Raw genomic sequence first — 15,240 nt, 5'->3', positions numbered from 1 at the left:
GTTGAGGGAATGAAATTAGAACACTCACTAACACCATACACAAAAATAAACTCAAAATGGATTAAAGCCCTAAATGCAATGCCAGACACTATAAAACTCTTAGAGGAAAACATAAGCAGAACACTCTATGACATAAATCACAGCAAGATCCTTTTTGACCCACCTCCTAGAGTAATGGAAATAAAACCAAAAATAAACAAATGGGACCTAATGAAACTTCAAAGCTTTTGCACAGCAAAGGAAACCATAAACAAGACCAAAAGACAACCCTCAGAATGGGAGAAAATATTTGCAAATGAAGCAACTGACAAAGGATTAATCTCCAAAATTTACAAGAAGCTCATGCAGCTCAATACCAAAAACACAAACAACCCAATCCAAAAATGGGCAGAAGACCTAAATAGACATTTTTCCAAAGAAGATAAACAGATTGCCAACAAACACATGAAAGGATGCTCAATATCACTAATCATTAGAGAAATGCAAATCAAAACTACAATGAGATATCATCTCACACCAGTCAGAATGGCCATCATCAAAAAAATCTAGAAACAATAAATGCTGGAGAGGGTGTGTAGAAAAGGGAACCCTTTGCACTGTTGGTGGGAATGTAAACTGATACGGCCACTATGGAGAACAGTATGGCGGTTCCTTAAAAAACTAAAAATAGAACTGCCATATAACCCAGCAATCCCACTACTGGACATATACCCTGAGAAAACCAAAATTCAAAAAGAATCATGTACCACAATGTTCATTGCAACTCTATTTACAATAGCCAGGACATGGAAGCAACTTAAGTGTCCATTGACAGATAAATGAATAAAGAAGATGTGGCACATATATACTATGGGATATTACTCAGCCATAAAAAGAAACGAAATTGAGTTATTTGTAGTGAGTTGGATGGACCTAGAGACTGTCATACAGAGTGAAGTAAGTCAGAAAGAGAAAAACAAATACCATATGCTAACACATATATATGGAATCTAGGGAAAAAAAAAAGGTTCTGAAGAACCTAGGGGCAGGACAGGAATAAAAACACAGACGTAGAGAATGGTCTTGAGGACACGGGGAGGAGGAAGGGTAAGCTGGGACGAAGTGAGAGAGTGGCATGGACATGTATACACTACCAAATGTAAAATAGATAGCTAATGGGAAGCAGCCGCATAGCACAGGGAGATCAGCTCAGTGCTTTGTGACCGACTAGAGGGGTGGGATAGGGAGGGTGGGAGGGAGATGCAAGAGGGAGGAGGTATGGGGATATATGTATATGTATAGCTGATTCACTTTATTATAAAGCAGAAACTAACACAGCATTGTAAAGCAATTATACTCAAATAAAGATGTAAAAAATAAAATAAATTAAATTAAATAAGTTGAAGGGTGAATTAAAACTGTGGAAGTAGAGGCATTGGTGGAGAGTTAGTATCAAACATATAAAGAGCTTGTACAACTCAAAATCAAAAAAACAAACAACCGGATTTAAAAAGTGGGGAGAGGACCTGAATAGACTTTTTTTTCTTCAAAGAAGGCATGTAGATGGCCAACAGGCACATGAAAAGATGCTGAACATCACTAATTATCAGGGAAATGCAAATCAAAACCACAATGAGACTTTACTTCACACCTGTCAGAATGGCTATTATCAGAAAGACAAAAAATAACAAGGGTTTGCAAGGATGTGAAGAAAAGGGAATCCTCATGCACTGTTGGTAGGAATTAAGTTGGTGTAGCTACCATGGAAAACAGTACGGGGGTTCCTCAAAAAATTAAAAATAGACCTACCATATGATCCAGCAATTCCACTTCTGAGTATTTGTCTGAAAACAAAACAAAAACAAAAAGACTAACTCAAAAAACTATATGCAACCATATGTTCATTGCAGCATTATTTACAATAGCCAAGATATGGAAACAACCCAAGTGTCCATATGTGGAATCTAAAACACAAAGCAAAGGAACAAATAAAACAAAACAGAAACAGACTCATAGATACAGAGATCAAACTGGTGGTTGCTAGAGGGGAGTGGGGTGAGGGGCAGCCAAAATAGGTGAAAGAGATTAAGAGGCACCAACTTCCAGTTATAAAATAAGTAAGTCATGGGGGTGTAATGTGCAGCATAAGGAATATGGTCAATAATATTGTAATAACTTTGCATGGTGACAGATGGTAACTAAACTTCTGGTGACCATTTCAGAATGTATACATAAATCACTGTGATGCACACCTGAAACTAATAGGATATTTTATGTTATACTTCAATTTTTTAAAAAGGCATTCAGGGATTTTTAGAATGTTTAGGGAGTTTGGCTCAAAGAAGAATAGACTAGAAAAAGCAACAGGTAGATGTTTTAGATAATTATGGGAGGCATTTGTTTTGTTTTGTTTTTTTAAGGCTGCAGCAGAAGTGAACTTGTTTCTATACTGTGGGAAATGAGCAGTAGAGATAAACAGAATGAGTGGTGGTGAGTAAAAGAAATTAGGTCCAAGAGGCAGATGAGATGATGGGACCCAAATCACCAGCCTGATGGATGGTCTAAGCCTTAGTCAGGGGAGAGGGTCTCTCATCCTCTGTGAATTGGAAAGGTGGTGAATACACAGGTCAGGGTGAAGATAATTCTGTTGGTGCTGTGTGACGGGGAGTGGGAAGTCCTTATTCCTGATTAGATACTTTTTCTGGATGACACAGAAGAGAGGTGATATTTTTGAAAAGACTTTGTAAGGAATGGAAGAAAGAAAAACAACCGAGAAGCCAAAGTTTAAAGTTGGAGACTATTGATTTATACTCATCAGTCCTAGAGTGTCCTGATTTTCACCAGTAGTTTTCAGCTGCACATGTGAATGAAAATGATGAGTTAACACAGGGTTCGGGTCTGGTTGGCAGTAATGACTTAAAGGACATGGGTGCATGGGAATTGAGGGGGCAGTAAGTCCCAGCTGAGGAGGGCAGGAAGGAAATCAGGAGAGGTGTGAAACCGGGAGAAAACCAAGGGAAAATGAAGATCTATGTTTGATTAAAGAGAAAGTGAGTTTGTGAAAGAGCCTACAGGAGGCGAGTTTGTTGTCAGAGAACAGGATATTGGATTTAAAGATTTCTGACAGAGCAATTGAGGTATCTTTCCTTGGGTTAGGGAAGGTGAAATGGAAGGGAAGCTCTCCAGATTTGAGATGGAAGGACTTTGAAATTAGCAGGTAGATACACATGAACACGAAGATCATTCACGATAATAGTGACACTTGAGTTGAAGAAGAAAATATTGGACCTGATCAAAGTCTTCACAGGCAGAAAGAGAACAGGTTAATATTTATAATCCTGTGTTAGCTGAGGTTGAGGGCTTAGACAGCCTCCTTTGGAGAGGAGGTACTATAATATTCTTAGAGGAAAAAGGGATGTCATATTCTTAGACGAGAAACGGGCTTCAGTTATGACAAGGAAGAGCAAAAAACATTTTGTTTAGCGGCTGAGAATATAGAAGAGTGTTTAATATGGAAGGGGAGTTTTAGAAAACAAAGTGAAAATGTTTGAGAGTATGAGTATAACTCTTGAGGTGTAAAAAAAAAAAAAAAAGATTTAACTTTTATTAAGACCGTATTTCCCAGACTTGCCTACACAACTCTTGTTTACATAGTACCTATTAACCACTTACAAAAGTAGTGCTATGTGGATTACAGCTTGGGAAACATTGGCAGAGTGCTCAAGGATAGCAGGGCTGAGAAGCATTCCTCAATGGAGTTGCTGCCAAGTCACGGTGAATTCAACTCTTAAGGTACCTGGAGGGCACTGTTCGGACAAAGATGAGCCGGCTTCAGGGCCACCCAATTTGTTGGTTGTTTTCATGGCCATTTGTCTTTTCAACTCAGCTAAATTGAGAACTCTGTGAAATCAAGGGCAGTAGCAATTTCTTCACATCTCCACAACATTTGGGTTATTATTGAGCATATTGATAAATACTAAGTAAGTATCTCTTTTTATTGAAGCTTGCAATGAGCAAAAAAAAAAAAAAAATTACAGCTTACTTTTTATTTCTCGTTTCATTCTGCCTTTGTTGGAGATTTATTTTCTGTTTTGGTTTTTAACCTAATGTTAAATACCCAAAGGTGTTGGAGCTCATTGTTAATTTTTAATGATAATTTTTACTTACATGTTTCACTATCTTGTGTACCTACATACTTTCTTTCTTTGATAATTTTGATGAAAAAAGAATATTTCCCAATTATTATAAGTAAACAAAATAAAAAGAAATAGTTGGGCAGATTTGGGAAGTATGTAGCTATATCAGTCTCTTAAAAGTGATGCTGTTTTTTTAGAGTAAAAATTTAAAACTTAACTAAAAGTGTAAGATTTTTGACCCAAGAGTTTTATATGACTATCAGCAAGCTACTCTTGAGAATTATTTAATTAGCTTGTATAATACAGTAAATATGGTTTGTGTACAGAAGGTAATATGTAAGTATAAATGTATAATATATACAGAAATGGACAATATTTAATATTGTAGGAATAAAAATATAATGTACAATATTTATAATTATACAAAAGGTAAAGAGAGAGTCATGCGTATATGTTATTGGATTCCGCTGTAGCGATATAAAATAGTTGAAAGTTTTGACTATTGAGCCTGGTACAGTTATGAATTGTATTTGAGTTTGTATTTTTGAAAATATTAATGGCATATGTCATGTTTTTATTAATACTCCCATGAGAGCACTCACCTCATGGGAGTTAAATGCAAGAAAAAAGTAAGGGCACTGGTAGAAATTTCCAGTCTCTGGATTATTTGATATACTGTCCTCCAACATTAGCAGAGCTTATTCTGCTGCTCTTAGGTCAGAGTTCCAACATTTATTGATGAGCTCTACCTCCTTTGATAGAGTGGTTTCACAGTATAATGTAAACCCAGACTAGTCTCTCTCTAGAGGTGAGGATATAGAAGCTCAGGAATCTATTGTCCTAAAAGTTCCCACGTAATCTGCCTCTCCTGAAGAAGACCCAGTGTCTATGAGAACCCTGGGCAGCCACACGTATCGAGAATCTTCACACCCCCTGTTGAGACGAATCTTGACCTGCAGGCCTTTAAGTGCAGGTTTGGTTGATTTGGAGAATTGTATTTGATAAACCTCTGTGCAGCCATTGGAACCCTGTCATGCCCCTCAACCCAGGAGTCAGGCAAGCACACTGTGTTGGATGCTTGCTTTTCTTCCAATCACTTCCCCATTGTAGTTTCCATGAAAACATTTGTCTATAAACCTTCCTCAGTGAGGCTAAGAAGAAAAGTAGATTCTATCTAGACTAATCTTCCCATGTATACAGGAGAAAAGAAGAAGGACTTTTCCTTAAAGGTTAGAAAAGCAAAAACACCGTATTACAAAGGTTTCAGTAAGGCTGTATTTCTACTTGGAAGAAGCATGTCTGATTTTAGAGTTTAGAAGTTCATAGTCATGTTCTCAGTAGTATGTAGTTCACATTTCACTACTCAACCTTATTAGAGTTTCAATGACCACTGTTAATCATTTAGGCTTCAAGGAGACAACCTGGTGGAAAGGACAGAAGAGACCTCGCAAACACTTCATTCTCCAGATGAAATAATCCCAGATTTTTTGGGTAAGTTTTAAATCCAACAATAGATATTGTAATTTTAGCGGCACTTAAAGATTTTTTACAAAAGAAAACTAAACCAAACATCTTCCCCTGTGCCAAATCACCATAGCTGCCAATCATACATCCACCACTTCTGCAGGCTGTGTGTCAGGAGGTTAAGGGCAAAGGAGACGATGAAGCAAGAAGTGTGGGTCCTGAGGAGCAGCCTCTTAATGCCTGTGCCTGTTTAAGGTACAAACATGTCAACTCTACGTTGGCTGCTCCCAAAGTTTGTCACCAATTCCAACTTGGTTTTGGAACTTACATTGCCTACTCACATTCGCACATCATGGATCCCTTCAGTCTTCGGGGCGGAAATGTCAATATCAAACTTGATTTTCCTTCCTCTCTCTCAGCCCTTTGTTAAATTGGTCTCAAATCATGTCACTGTCACCAAGCCAGTCTCATCTTCATTTTCCCTGAGACTGCCTAGTCTATGCCCTTGTCCTCTTTCTCTAGCTAGTGTAAGAGCTCTGTAAATAGATTCTCCTTGTACTAACTCACCCGTTTTGGTTCATTATCTTTATAAAAATAAAGCTGCTATTTCTGTCCCATTTTCTATAGGACGGAATTCAAACTCCTTGGTGTAGCATATTAAGTTCATGCCAGGGCACTTCAAAATGTTTGCAGAATAAATAAATAAGTACATGTAATGCCACTACAGTGACATCTAAGGTATATCACTGCTTCATCATTCAGTGTTCTAGCAGGGAGCAGTCGGTACATCCAATTGGAATAATTAGAAGAGAAACCGTAGGAAAACATTTTCCTTACATCTGGATAGAGAAGGACATCTTAAACAAGATGCAAACGTTCCTAAACATTAAAAAATATTCAACTATAGAGTGTTGAGAATTCTTGTTCATCAAAAGATGCCAGAAAAAAGTGAGTTGACAAGCTACAAAATAGGAAACTATATTTGAATATATTTGTCACTGATCAAAGATTAATATTCAGAATATATAAAGTACATCTATAATTTAATAAAGAAAGGATCAGCAAACCAATAGAAAAATAAGCAACAGATATGAATAGACATTTCACGGAAGAGGAAACACAAATGGCCAATGAGCATATGAAAAATGTTTAGTAATCAAGGAAAAGCAAGTTAAGACCACAGAGAGATGCTCTTTTACAACCTTTTATTTGACATTAATTAAGAAATCTGGCAAAAGCAAGTGCTGGTGAAGATAGAGACAAAAAAAAACTCATACTCTACAGGTGGGGCATAAACAATTTTGGAAATAGTCTTCCATTATCCTAAAATCTGAGTAAAGCTCAGAATCTCCACTTCTGGATAAATATGTTAGAGAAGCAAGTCTCGTGAACCATGAAATGTACGCAAATTTGTTAGTATGCTGGTGGACACTAAGATGGATAGATTATAAAATTGTTACACTGTAGGAAGCTGAATGCATTTCAGCTGCACACATAGAATGGATGAAATCAGTGATGTGCTGGTAAATGTGAACAACTGTTTCTTTGAAAAAGAAGGCCCTGGTTTGTAGAGATTGACGACTTCCATAATCTAAATATAACATAATATAAATGCTGATTTCAAGCAACTGATCCGAAATGGCAGTTGGGTCTTCCAATCTGGTATGAGTAGGTTGCAGCTCACAACTGAATGAGTCTTAAAAGCATAATATTTGTAAAAAAAAAAAAAAGTTGTAAAAATATGTATCTCAATAAAATAAAATGTCTTTATAAAAAAAAGCATAATGTTGATTGAACAAAAGCAAGTCATAGAATGTCATTTTTTTAAAGCTCAAAACTAGCAAATCTAAATAGTATATTCTTTAGGAAAACATACATTAAGTGATACAATTATATTGAAAAAAGGGAATGAAAGACTCGAAATGGTGGTTATTCTTAGGGGTTAGGGGAAGCAAGGAGATGGGATTAGGAAGGAGCTCACAGGTATATGAAGGTTATTGGAAATGTTTTAATTCTTAGGTGGTGGGTTTGGGGTGTTTATTTTGTCATTGTGCTTTGTAACTTAAATGTACTATTTTTTAATTATACATGTATATTTTATATGTACTTTTTAATATATCAAATATTAAGAACATTATAAATAAAAGTTAAAAAATAAAGTGTTGTGGGAACATAAACCAATGCCAGGGTAGCACAATACTAAACAAAGGTAATAGTTTCAATATACTCAAATCTCTCATAGTACTGATGAGATGAAACACTCTCAGGACAAACCTTTAACCCTGCCAGTGAAAGGTGAGCGGTGTGTCATAATTCCCCAACCGGAGATAGAACCCACTCCCCCCTGTATTGGAAGGCAGAGTCTTAACCACTGGACCACTGGGGAAGTCCCCAACCCCTAATTGTTTTTGAATTACTCCTTGTGTGTTTATTCTTCTTACCTCAGTTGGATTATATGCTTCTTGAGGGTTTCTTGTGTTCTCCACCATGCTCAATATAAAACTAGATACAAAAAATAGATAAAATAAAATTCAAAAAAAAAGGAGATACAAAACAGGTATTAACTACTGGCCCATTATATACATACTTCTTAATTCTATCAAAACCACTCCAATCCACCGATCTACAGATAATATATCCTTCAACAATCATGTTTACATAATAACTGAGTATTGTTAGGATTTAAATTTTTAGAAAATTAAACAAGGCATCAGTAATGTGTTGATTATACTTACTTGCATTCACTGGGAGAAAAGGTATTCATTAAGTTTAAGCTCCTTTCTTGAACTTCTTATATCCTGCATTCTTCACATTCAGATATTAGAGACCTAATCAACGAATTCCAAAATATGCTTTCTGATTCAGTACATTCTTTCCTACTGAAGTTAGTCAAATCACTGGATCCAAAGAGTGCTAATGTGATTTTTATGTTAAATATGCATCCACATTGAGCTTGGCTAAATAAACGTAAATATTTCTATGAACAGGTATAATTTTGTGCTTAACAAAAACCTGTTATGACACAAACAGCAAAAGTACAAATAATGACAGGAAGACATTAAGTGAAGTTAAACAGCGACAAACCCTACAGGTCTCCAGGTTCTTAACAGCACACCCAATCAACCACAGGGGCTAAGTTTTTAGTCCAAGTGCTGCCAGAAACTTAGATTTTGACAAAAGTACTTTATCTTTCGATGCTTCAGTTTCTTCTCTCAAATGAGGAGATAAACTCTCTAACATTTGACAAATTTAGAGACTCGTTTTCCCCTCCATGTTATTAAAGAAAGCTCAAAGAATTCATTGCTTGCATTTTGAAAATCATTTATACTTACTCTATCACTAGATTTGGGCTATTTAAGGGTCCTTTCACCTTAACTTTTAATACAGTCAGGTATGTAAATTCACAAATATTCTGGTGCACTTCACAGTTGTCCCTTTTCACTGTAGATCTCACTGGATATGGCACCAATAACCAGGAAGACTCCAACCAAAACAAGAACAGAACAAAATGTAAAACCATATAAAGTTACCAATACCTTCCCTTTATAAATGTTAATCTTTATTAAAAAAATCAATACTGTAAAGGTGTTCAAATAAATTCCAAGACAGAAAGAGTCATAGAAAATTTTCTTGCTCAACTTGTTTTGAAAGCACCTAGCTGAGAGCCTGGCATATAGTTTTTTTGAATAAATGAATATACAAATACACAAATAAATGGATGAATGAATTGATTAATGTACATATGCATAAAAAACAAATGCAATGACAATATCTCTTTAAAACCATTAACTGCTCACCGAGAGGAACTTGAGAACTCACTTATTATATAGTATTTCTAACTATACAAAACCTAGCAAATCCACGAGAGTGCGTTTTCTTCTTTAAATGAAATAATTTGCTTTATAATGTAGAATAGAACACTTTAATATTACTTATGTCAATATTCTACACAAATAAAAATTTCAGCACAGAAATAAAATAGAAAAAATACTAAGTGAATGCTGAAATTACAGGAATATTTGCTCACAGTTCTGCAGAATATAATTCAGTCCTGGAGGACTTGAATTATGCTAACTTATACATTCTAATGTAAAGAATCTATCTAGTGTCATATTTACAAAGGGGTTTTAATAGATAGGGGTTCAAGCTTCCTTCATTAATAGATTAATATTTTTAACTTGATATAATTCTCATTTATCCTGATTTTATTTTTCTTTTTGAATATAAAATTCTAAATTATCTGAGATAGAGAGAGCTCCATGATTCAAAAGCTATGCTTATGGATTTGTGCTAAGCTTTCCATTGTCTCTCTGGTCTTGAGTGGCCATTAAGGGCTTGGAGGATTTAATGCTCTGATTTTCTTCCCAGAGCACACATTTTATGCAACAGGAAAAAAAATCTGTCTCCATATGTATGTGAATCTGAAGAAAGTCTTCTTTAGGGAGGCATATGGCTCTTTAAAATTAATAAATATAAGAAATCAATTCTTAAAGTTTTCAGTGGTTTAGAATACCTTCCTCTTAACTGATGTTTTTATTTGAATGGAAGGTATTAAAATGCAGACTGTTTCTAGATGCTCCATGTATCTGTCTTTATTGAAGAATTCTTTATAGCCTATAGAAATCTTTGTTATAATTAATTTAATTCAGCAGACATATGGAAAGTGTTGCCATCATTTTATTCACATATTTGAAAGTTGCTACCCACCCACTCATCAATCTAGTCAAGTGAATAATTACAACTTTTTGCTTGATACATTAAAATGGAAAGCCTACCACCATTTAATAATATGTACTTTTCTCCAAACTTTTCGGAATTTTTCATCCCATTTAAAAGAGAGAACACAAATTGATACCTAAATAGTGTAGCAAAAAAAAAGTTGATGGATAAAACAAATACAAAATTACAAGACAGAAAAAGGACGTTAACGTTCCAACAATTAGCTAACTAATATGCCAAAAGGAGTGTTGCTCTGAGATGACTGCAGCTCTTGCACCTTCCTCACTGCACTGTGCCCTTTTAAATTAGAAATGCAAAACGTTTTTCATACATTGTTAAATAAATAACATTCTACACCCTATTTTAAATCACAAACACTATGATTTTTCAACAACTGGTTCAGTCACTTTAATATCCTTCTCGTAATAGGTTTGTATATCAGAGAGTTATTAAGCAATATGTGACTCTAGTTTATTCATTCTTTTTGTGAAAATAGATTCTCTAGCTGGAACAGAAGAAGCACTGATGGAAGAGGGTGAAGAATTTGAGAAAGCATCTAGATTAACAGGACCTGTAAGTATATTCATTTACTTATTTTTATCTCTAAAACTAATGTATATCACTAATAGGAACATCTAAAGGGAATAGGAAACAATATTATTCAAACTAAAGAGTATTTTAAAACATGCATCCAGTATATTCCACAGAGTCATGCAGTTCCTTGTATGAGTAGGTGGCCAGCTTGATTACAGGTACCCAGCAAAACTGGACTGAGCTCTTTCAGCAATTGAGGAATAAGATTTGAAGGAGATGGGAAAATCTAATTTCTGGTATTATTAACTTTTTGCTTGTGCACATAAACATTTTAAAAGATTATGAGCTGCCATCTTAAACTTCACTAAGTGTATATACAGCTTGATAGAAAAATAACTGTTTTGCATATCCTGAAAGTTTACATATAACTTAAGCATGGTATCATTAGTTGTGAAGTCCTTGTGATATTTTGCTTAAACCATATCTCTTCCATAGAGTATGTTGGGAGGAAACCATTAGGTTTAAGATTTTCAATGCAATTTAATGTTAAAAGGATAAACACAGAAAAAACTGAAATCTACACTTAAATTCTAAATATAAAGTTTGTAAAAGATTCTGAGTTGCTCTAAAAATGGCTATGCAATCTTGCATTATCCTAGACTTAATATTTAGACTGGGTTAATATACTACAATATTCTCTGCATTCATTTGTTAGGGCTGCTGTAACAAAGCACCACAGACTGGGTGGCTTAGACAGCAGAAATGTATTGTCTCACTGTTCTGGAGGCAAGTGTCAGCAGGGTTGGTTTCTTCTGAGGCCTTTCTCCTTGGCTTACAGACAGCGCCTTCTCTCTGTGTCTCTGTCTTCGCATGTTCTTCCCTCTGTAAAACGTCTTTGTCCTAATCTCCTCTCCTTATAAATACACCAGTCGTTTTGTATTGGGACCCATCCCAATGATCTCATTTAACTTAATTACCTCCTTAAAAATCCTATTTCCTATTAGTACACGTTCTGAAGTGCAGAATGTGTACTAGTCCTATTTAGTACACATTCTGAAGTACTAAAGGTTAGAACTTCAACATGAATTTTGGGGGAACACAATTCAGTCCATAACATTCTCTGATGAGATTACATTATTTGGAACATTATTTGGATCACAGGATTTGGTTGAGGGTACCACATTTTTCAATGGATTTCATAATAAAATTAATTTTACAATTACTGATGAAATTAATGTATCTTTGTTCATTTGTCTGCTTCTCATTGAAGCTTCCAGGCCTTATTTAAAATTTCTAATTTCTCTATTTTTCTATATAGCACTTCTCAGCTTCTACTATACTATATGATTTACTTATTTATTGTCTGTCTCCTCCCATATAATATAAGGTCTATGAGGACAAGCATTTTTTGTGCACTTTTTTCACTTCTGTATTCTAGAAGAGTGCCTATATATAGTAGGCACTATATACCTATTATACAACAGAATAGTTATATGTTGAATAAGAGAAATTATTTAGCAATAATTTCTTACCATGAGATGAAAAATATCTTACTTTCACTTATTATAAAATAGTAGAAACTTAGAAATAGGAAGAAGCATGGTGGTCATCTAGTTCGGGATTTCTTCTCCCTTACCTCAGTATTCTGGCCTCCTATGCCACTTTCACCCAATGCAAGAACATCCATTTTATAGATAAGGAAATGGAAAGTCAGAGAAGTTTAGTAACTGGACCAAGATCCCAAAGCTAAAAAAAGCAGTGAGGTCAGACTCTACTCAATGCTCTGTGACGAACTAAATGGAAAAGAAATCTAAAAAGAGAAGGGTTATATGTATACAAATAGCTGATTCACTTTGCTGTACAGCAGAAACTAATATAACATTGTAAAGCAGCTATACTCCCATTAAAATTAATATTTTTTCAAAAAAGCAGTGAGGTCACGGGCTTCCCTGGTGGCGCAGTGGTTGAGAGTCCGCCTGCCGATGCAGGGGACACGGGTTCGTGCCCCGGTCTGGGAGGATCCCACGTGCCACAGAGCGGCTGGGCCCGTGAGCCATGGCCGCTGAGCCTGCGCGTCCGGAGCCTGTGCTCTGCAACGGGAGAGGCCACAGCAGTGAGAGGCCCGCATACCGCAAAAAAAAAATTTTTTTTTAATTAAATAAATAAATAAAACAGTGAGGTCAGGAGTTGAGCACTAGTCTCCCTTCTACTGCACATTCTTGACAGTTCTAGTGCCTTCCTGTTTCTTTTATAAACAGATTATTCCTATTTGTTAGACATTTTCTTATATTTCTCACAATCACGTGTAACCATTGGTCTTAGTTCTACTCCTGAGGTAATAGTCCTTCTTCCACTGAACCGACCTCCAGATAGTAGAAGCTGTTAGTATGTCCCATCTGACACTTTTTCTCAGCCAAAACACAATCTGTTCTTTCAACCAATTCTGACATTGTGTAGTTTTCAAAGATTTCATTTTCCTCTGGATGCTTTCTCTGAACAGATTCTTGCTTGCCAAGTCCCCTGTAAAGTGTGGGTTATGCCACAACCAAACGCAGGGTTTCAAATAATGTTCCCACATCATAGAGTGTAACTGAGTGTGCATTGATACAAATATTATATTCGGATTGTAATCTGGGTCTTTGTTCACTTTTTTTGAGGAACTTTCTGACATTTATAAACTTCAGTATGTCTTCATAATCTCATGATGATACAAGCATGTCATCCTTCAGTTTGGGATAATCTGTCATTCATCACTTTTTGCAAAGATGTTTTTCATCATCTGTGAATTCCACCAAAGCCTTATTCATATCTCAAAAGATACCATTAAATTTTTCTTCTAATAATGTTCTAAAATCAAGATTTATCCTGTCCATAGTATTTAGCTTACTTAATAATACCTAGTAACCCAAAGAGAAAATAGTTTTTTTGGTCAAACTCCTGAGTGATTTCAAACTGACCTTTGGAAAGTTTTGCTTTCTTTTCACAGTGCTCACATAGTGTTTTTCTAATGCAGAAATTTGTCCTAAGCCAATTTAACTTTTCATTTATCACATTCATTAGATTTTGAATTCTTAAAAATTCTGTAATTCCGTTTAAAGTCAAATGTAAATTTAAACATTTAATTTAGGGGTAAGTATGTGGAATATAAACAATAAATGGATAAATAAATTAATATCAGGACCTTGACCATAGTTTCTAGATGGTAGCGGCTTTTATTATGAAGAAAGCATGGATTTAAAAAATTATGTCAGATTGATGATATTTTAGATGGAAATTCCCTAAATAATATTTCTTACAATTGTATTTTTGGTAAATCAAGAAGAAAATTGTGGCTTTATCTAAATATTAATGGAGAATTGGAGCAAAGCAGAACTTTTTTTTTCCTTTATTACCATAAGAAGTACAAAATACTTCAAAGCAAATTTTGAGTCATTTCCTGCAAAAATATAAACATGCCACAAATGTTGAAAACCATTTAGAGTAGTTTCAACACATGCTGTCTCTATTTGCTAACTTTCCATGTTGGGTATTGGATATTAATAAGTGGGTAACAGACTCTTGGAAACGTTTTTTCCCCAGTGGCTTAAGCGGTGTTTAAAATATTTTGTGAATATTTGAGTGAGGTAAAAGCAATATTTAGATTTACATTTTTATCCTCCCCCAAATAAGCAAATCATTCTTTTGGAATTTCCCTCTCTCCCTCCTCCTTTTCTGTTCTGGAATGTCTCAGCATCTCTACACCTGTGAAGATTAAAGCTGGATTTGTCAGATAAATCTATTCACTAAAAATGAAACAGCAAAAAGGAAGTCTTAGGAAGAAAATACAAAGCAGCAGATATTGATTATGACCTTTTAGTTCATAAATAGAGTACATAAACTTTTTTAGATCAATGATCCATAAAGACTTACTATCAATGATTATAAAAATTTCACAGTTCCTCTAGTTTCTTAATCTTGGAAATTCTATTTTGTTTTGAAAGTATTAAACAAGTATGTGAGCATAATGGGAAGATGAAAAGATAATTAAGAAAGATACTTAGCATTCAATATCTTACTGTTTTTCTTTTTCCTTTGTAAGTCTTATTTATTTTATTCATTGGTCAATACTGACCAGCCCATCATAAGCTGACTCCTATAAGACTTTATGTAACTGGTCATCATTTCTTAGTTAAAGCAGAAGGAAAATTAAAAGAAGGACTCTTGTAGGGAAAGATTTCCTAAAATTCCTAGGAGTTACTAAAAGTTATATTTTTAGTACATTTTCCTTCTGAAGAGTCTTATCTGTTTGAGAAGATGGGTAAAACTAACTAGAATGATGGTAGTAGTAATGATAATGATATCACATATGTGTATAGCACTTTTTAATTGTTAAGCATTTTCACATACTCAATATCAGTCGTCTCTGAAT

At 35.0% G+C, this 15,240-nt stretch overlaps 1 protein-coding gene across 1 annotated transcript in view; it reads left to right on the top strand.

Annotated features, from left to right (window-relative positions):
- CUNH8orf34 (chromosome unknown C8orf34 homolog) overlaps window positions 1–15,240 on the top strand; it is a 327,589-nt gene that overhangs the window by 243,432 nt on the left and 68,917 nt on the right. The window contains 2 exon segments of the mRNA XM_027127946.1: window positions 5,521–5,606; window positions 10,795–10,871. Of these exon segments, the coding sequence (XP_026983747.1) occupies window positions 5,521–5,606; window positions 10,795–10,871 (163 nt within the window).

The sequence above is a fragment of the Aethalodelphis obliquidens genome, unplaced genomic scaffold (assembly GCF_003676395.1).
Source record: "Aethalodelphis obliquidens isolate GAN/ISIS:26980383/991018 unplaced genomic scaffold, ASM367639v1 scaffold33, whole genome shotgun sequence".
NCBI lineage: Eukaryota > Metazoa > Chordata > Mammalia > Artiodactyla > Delphinidae > Aethalodelphis > Aethalodelphis obliquidens.
This window is presented reverse-complemented; position numbering and strand designations above follow the sequence as displayed.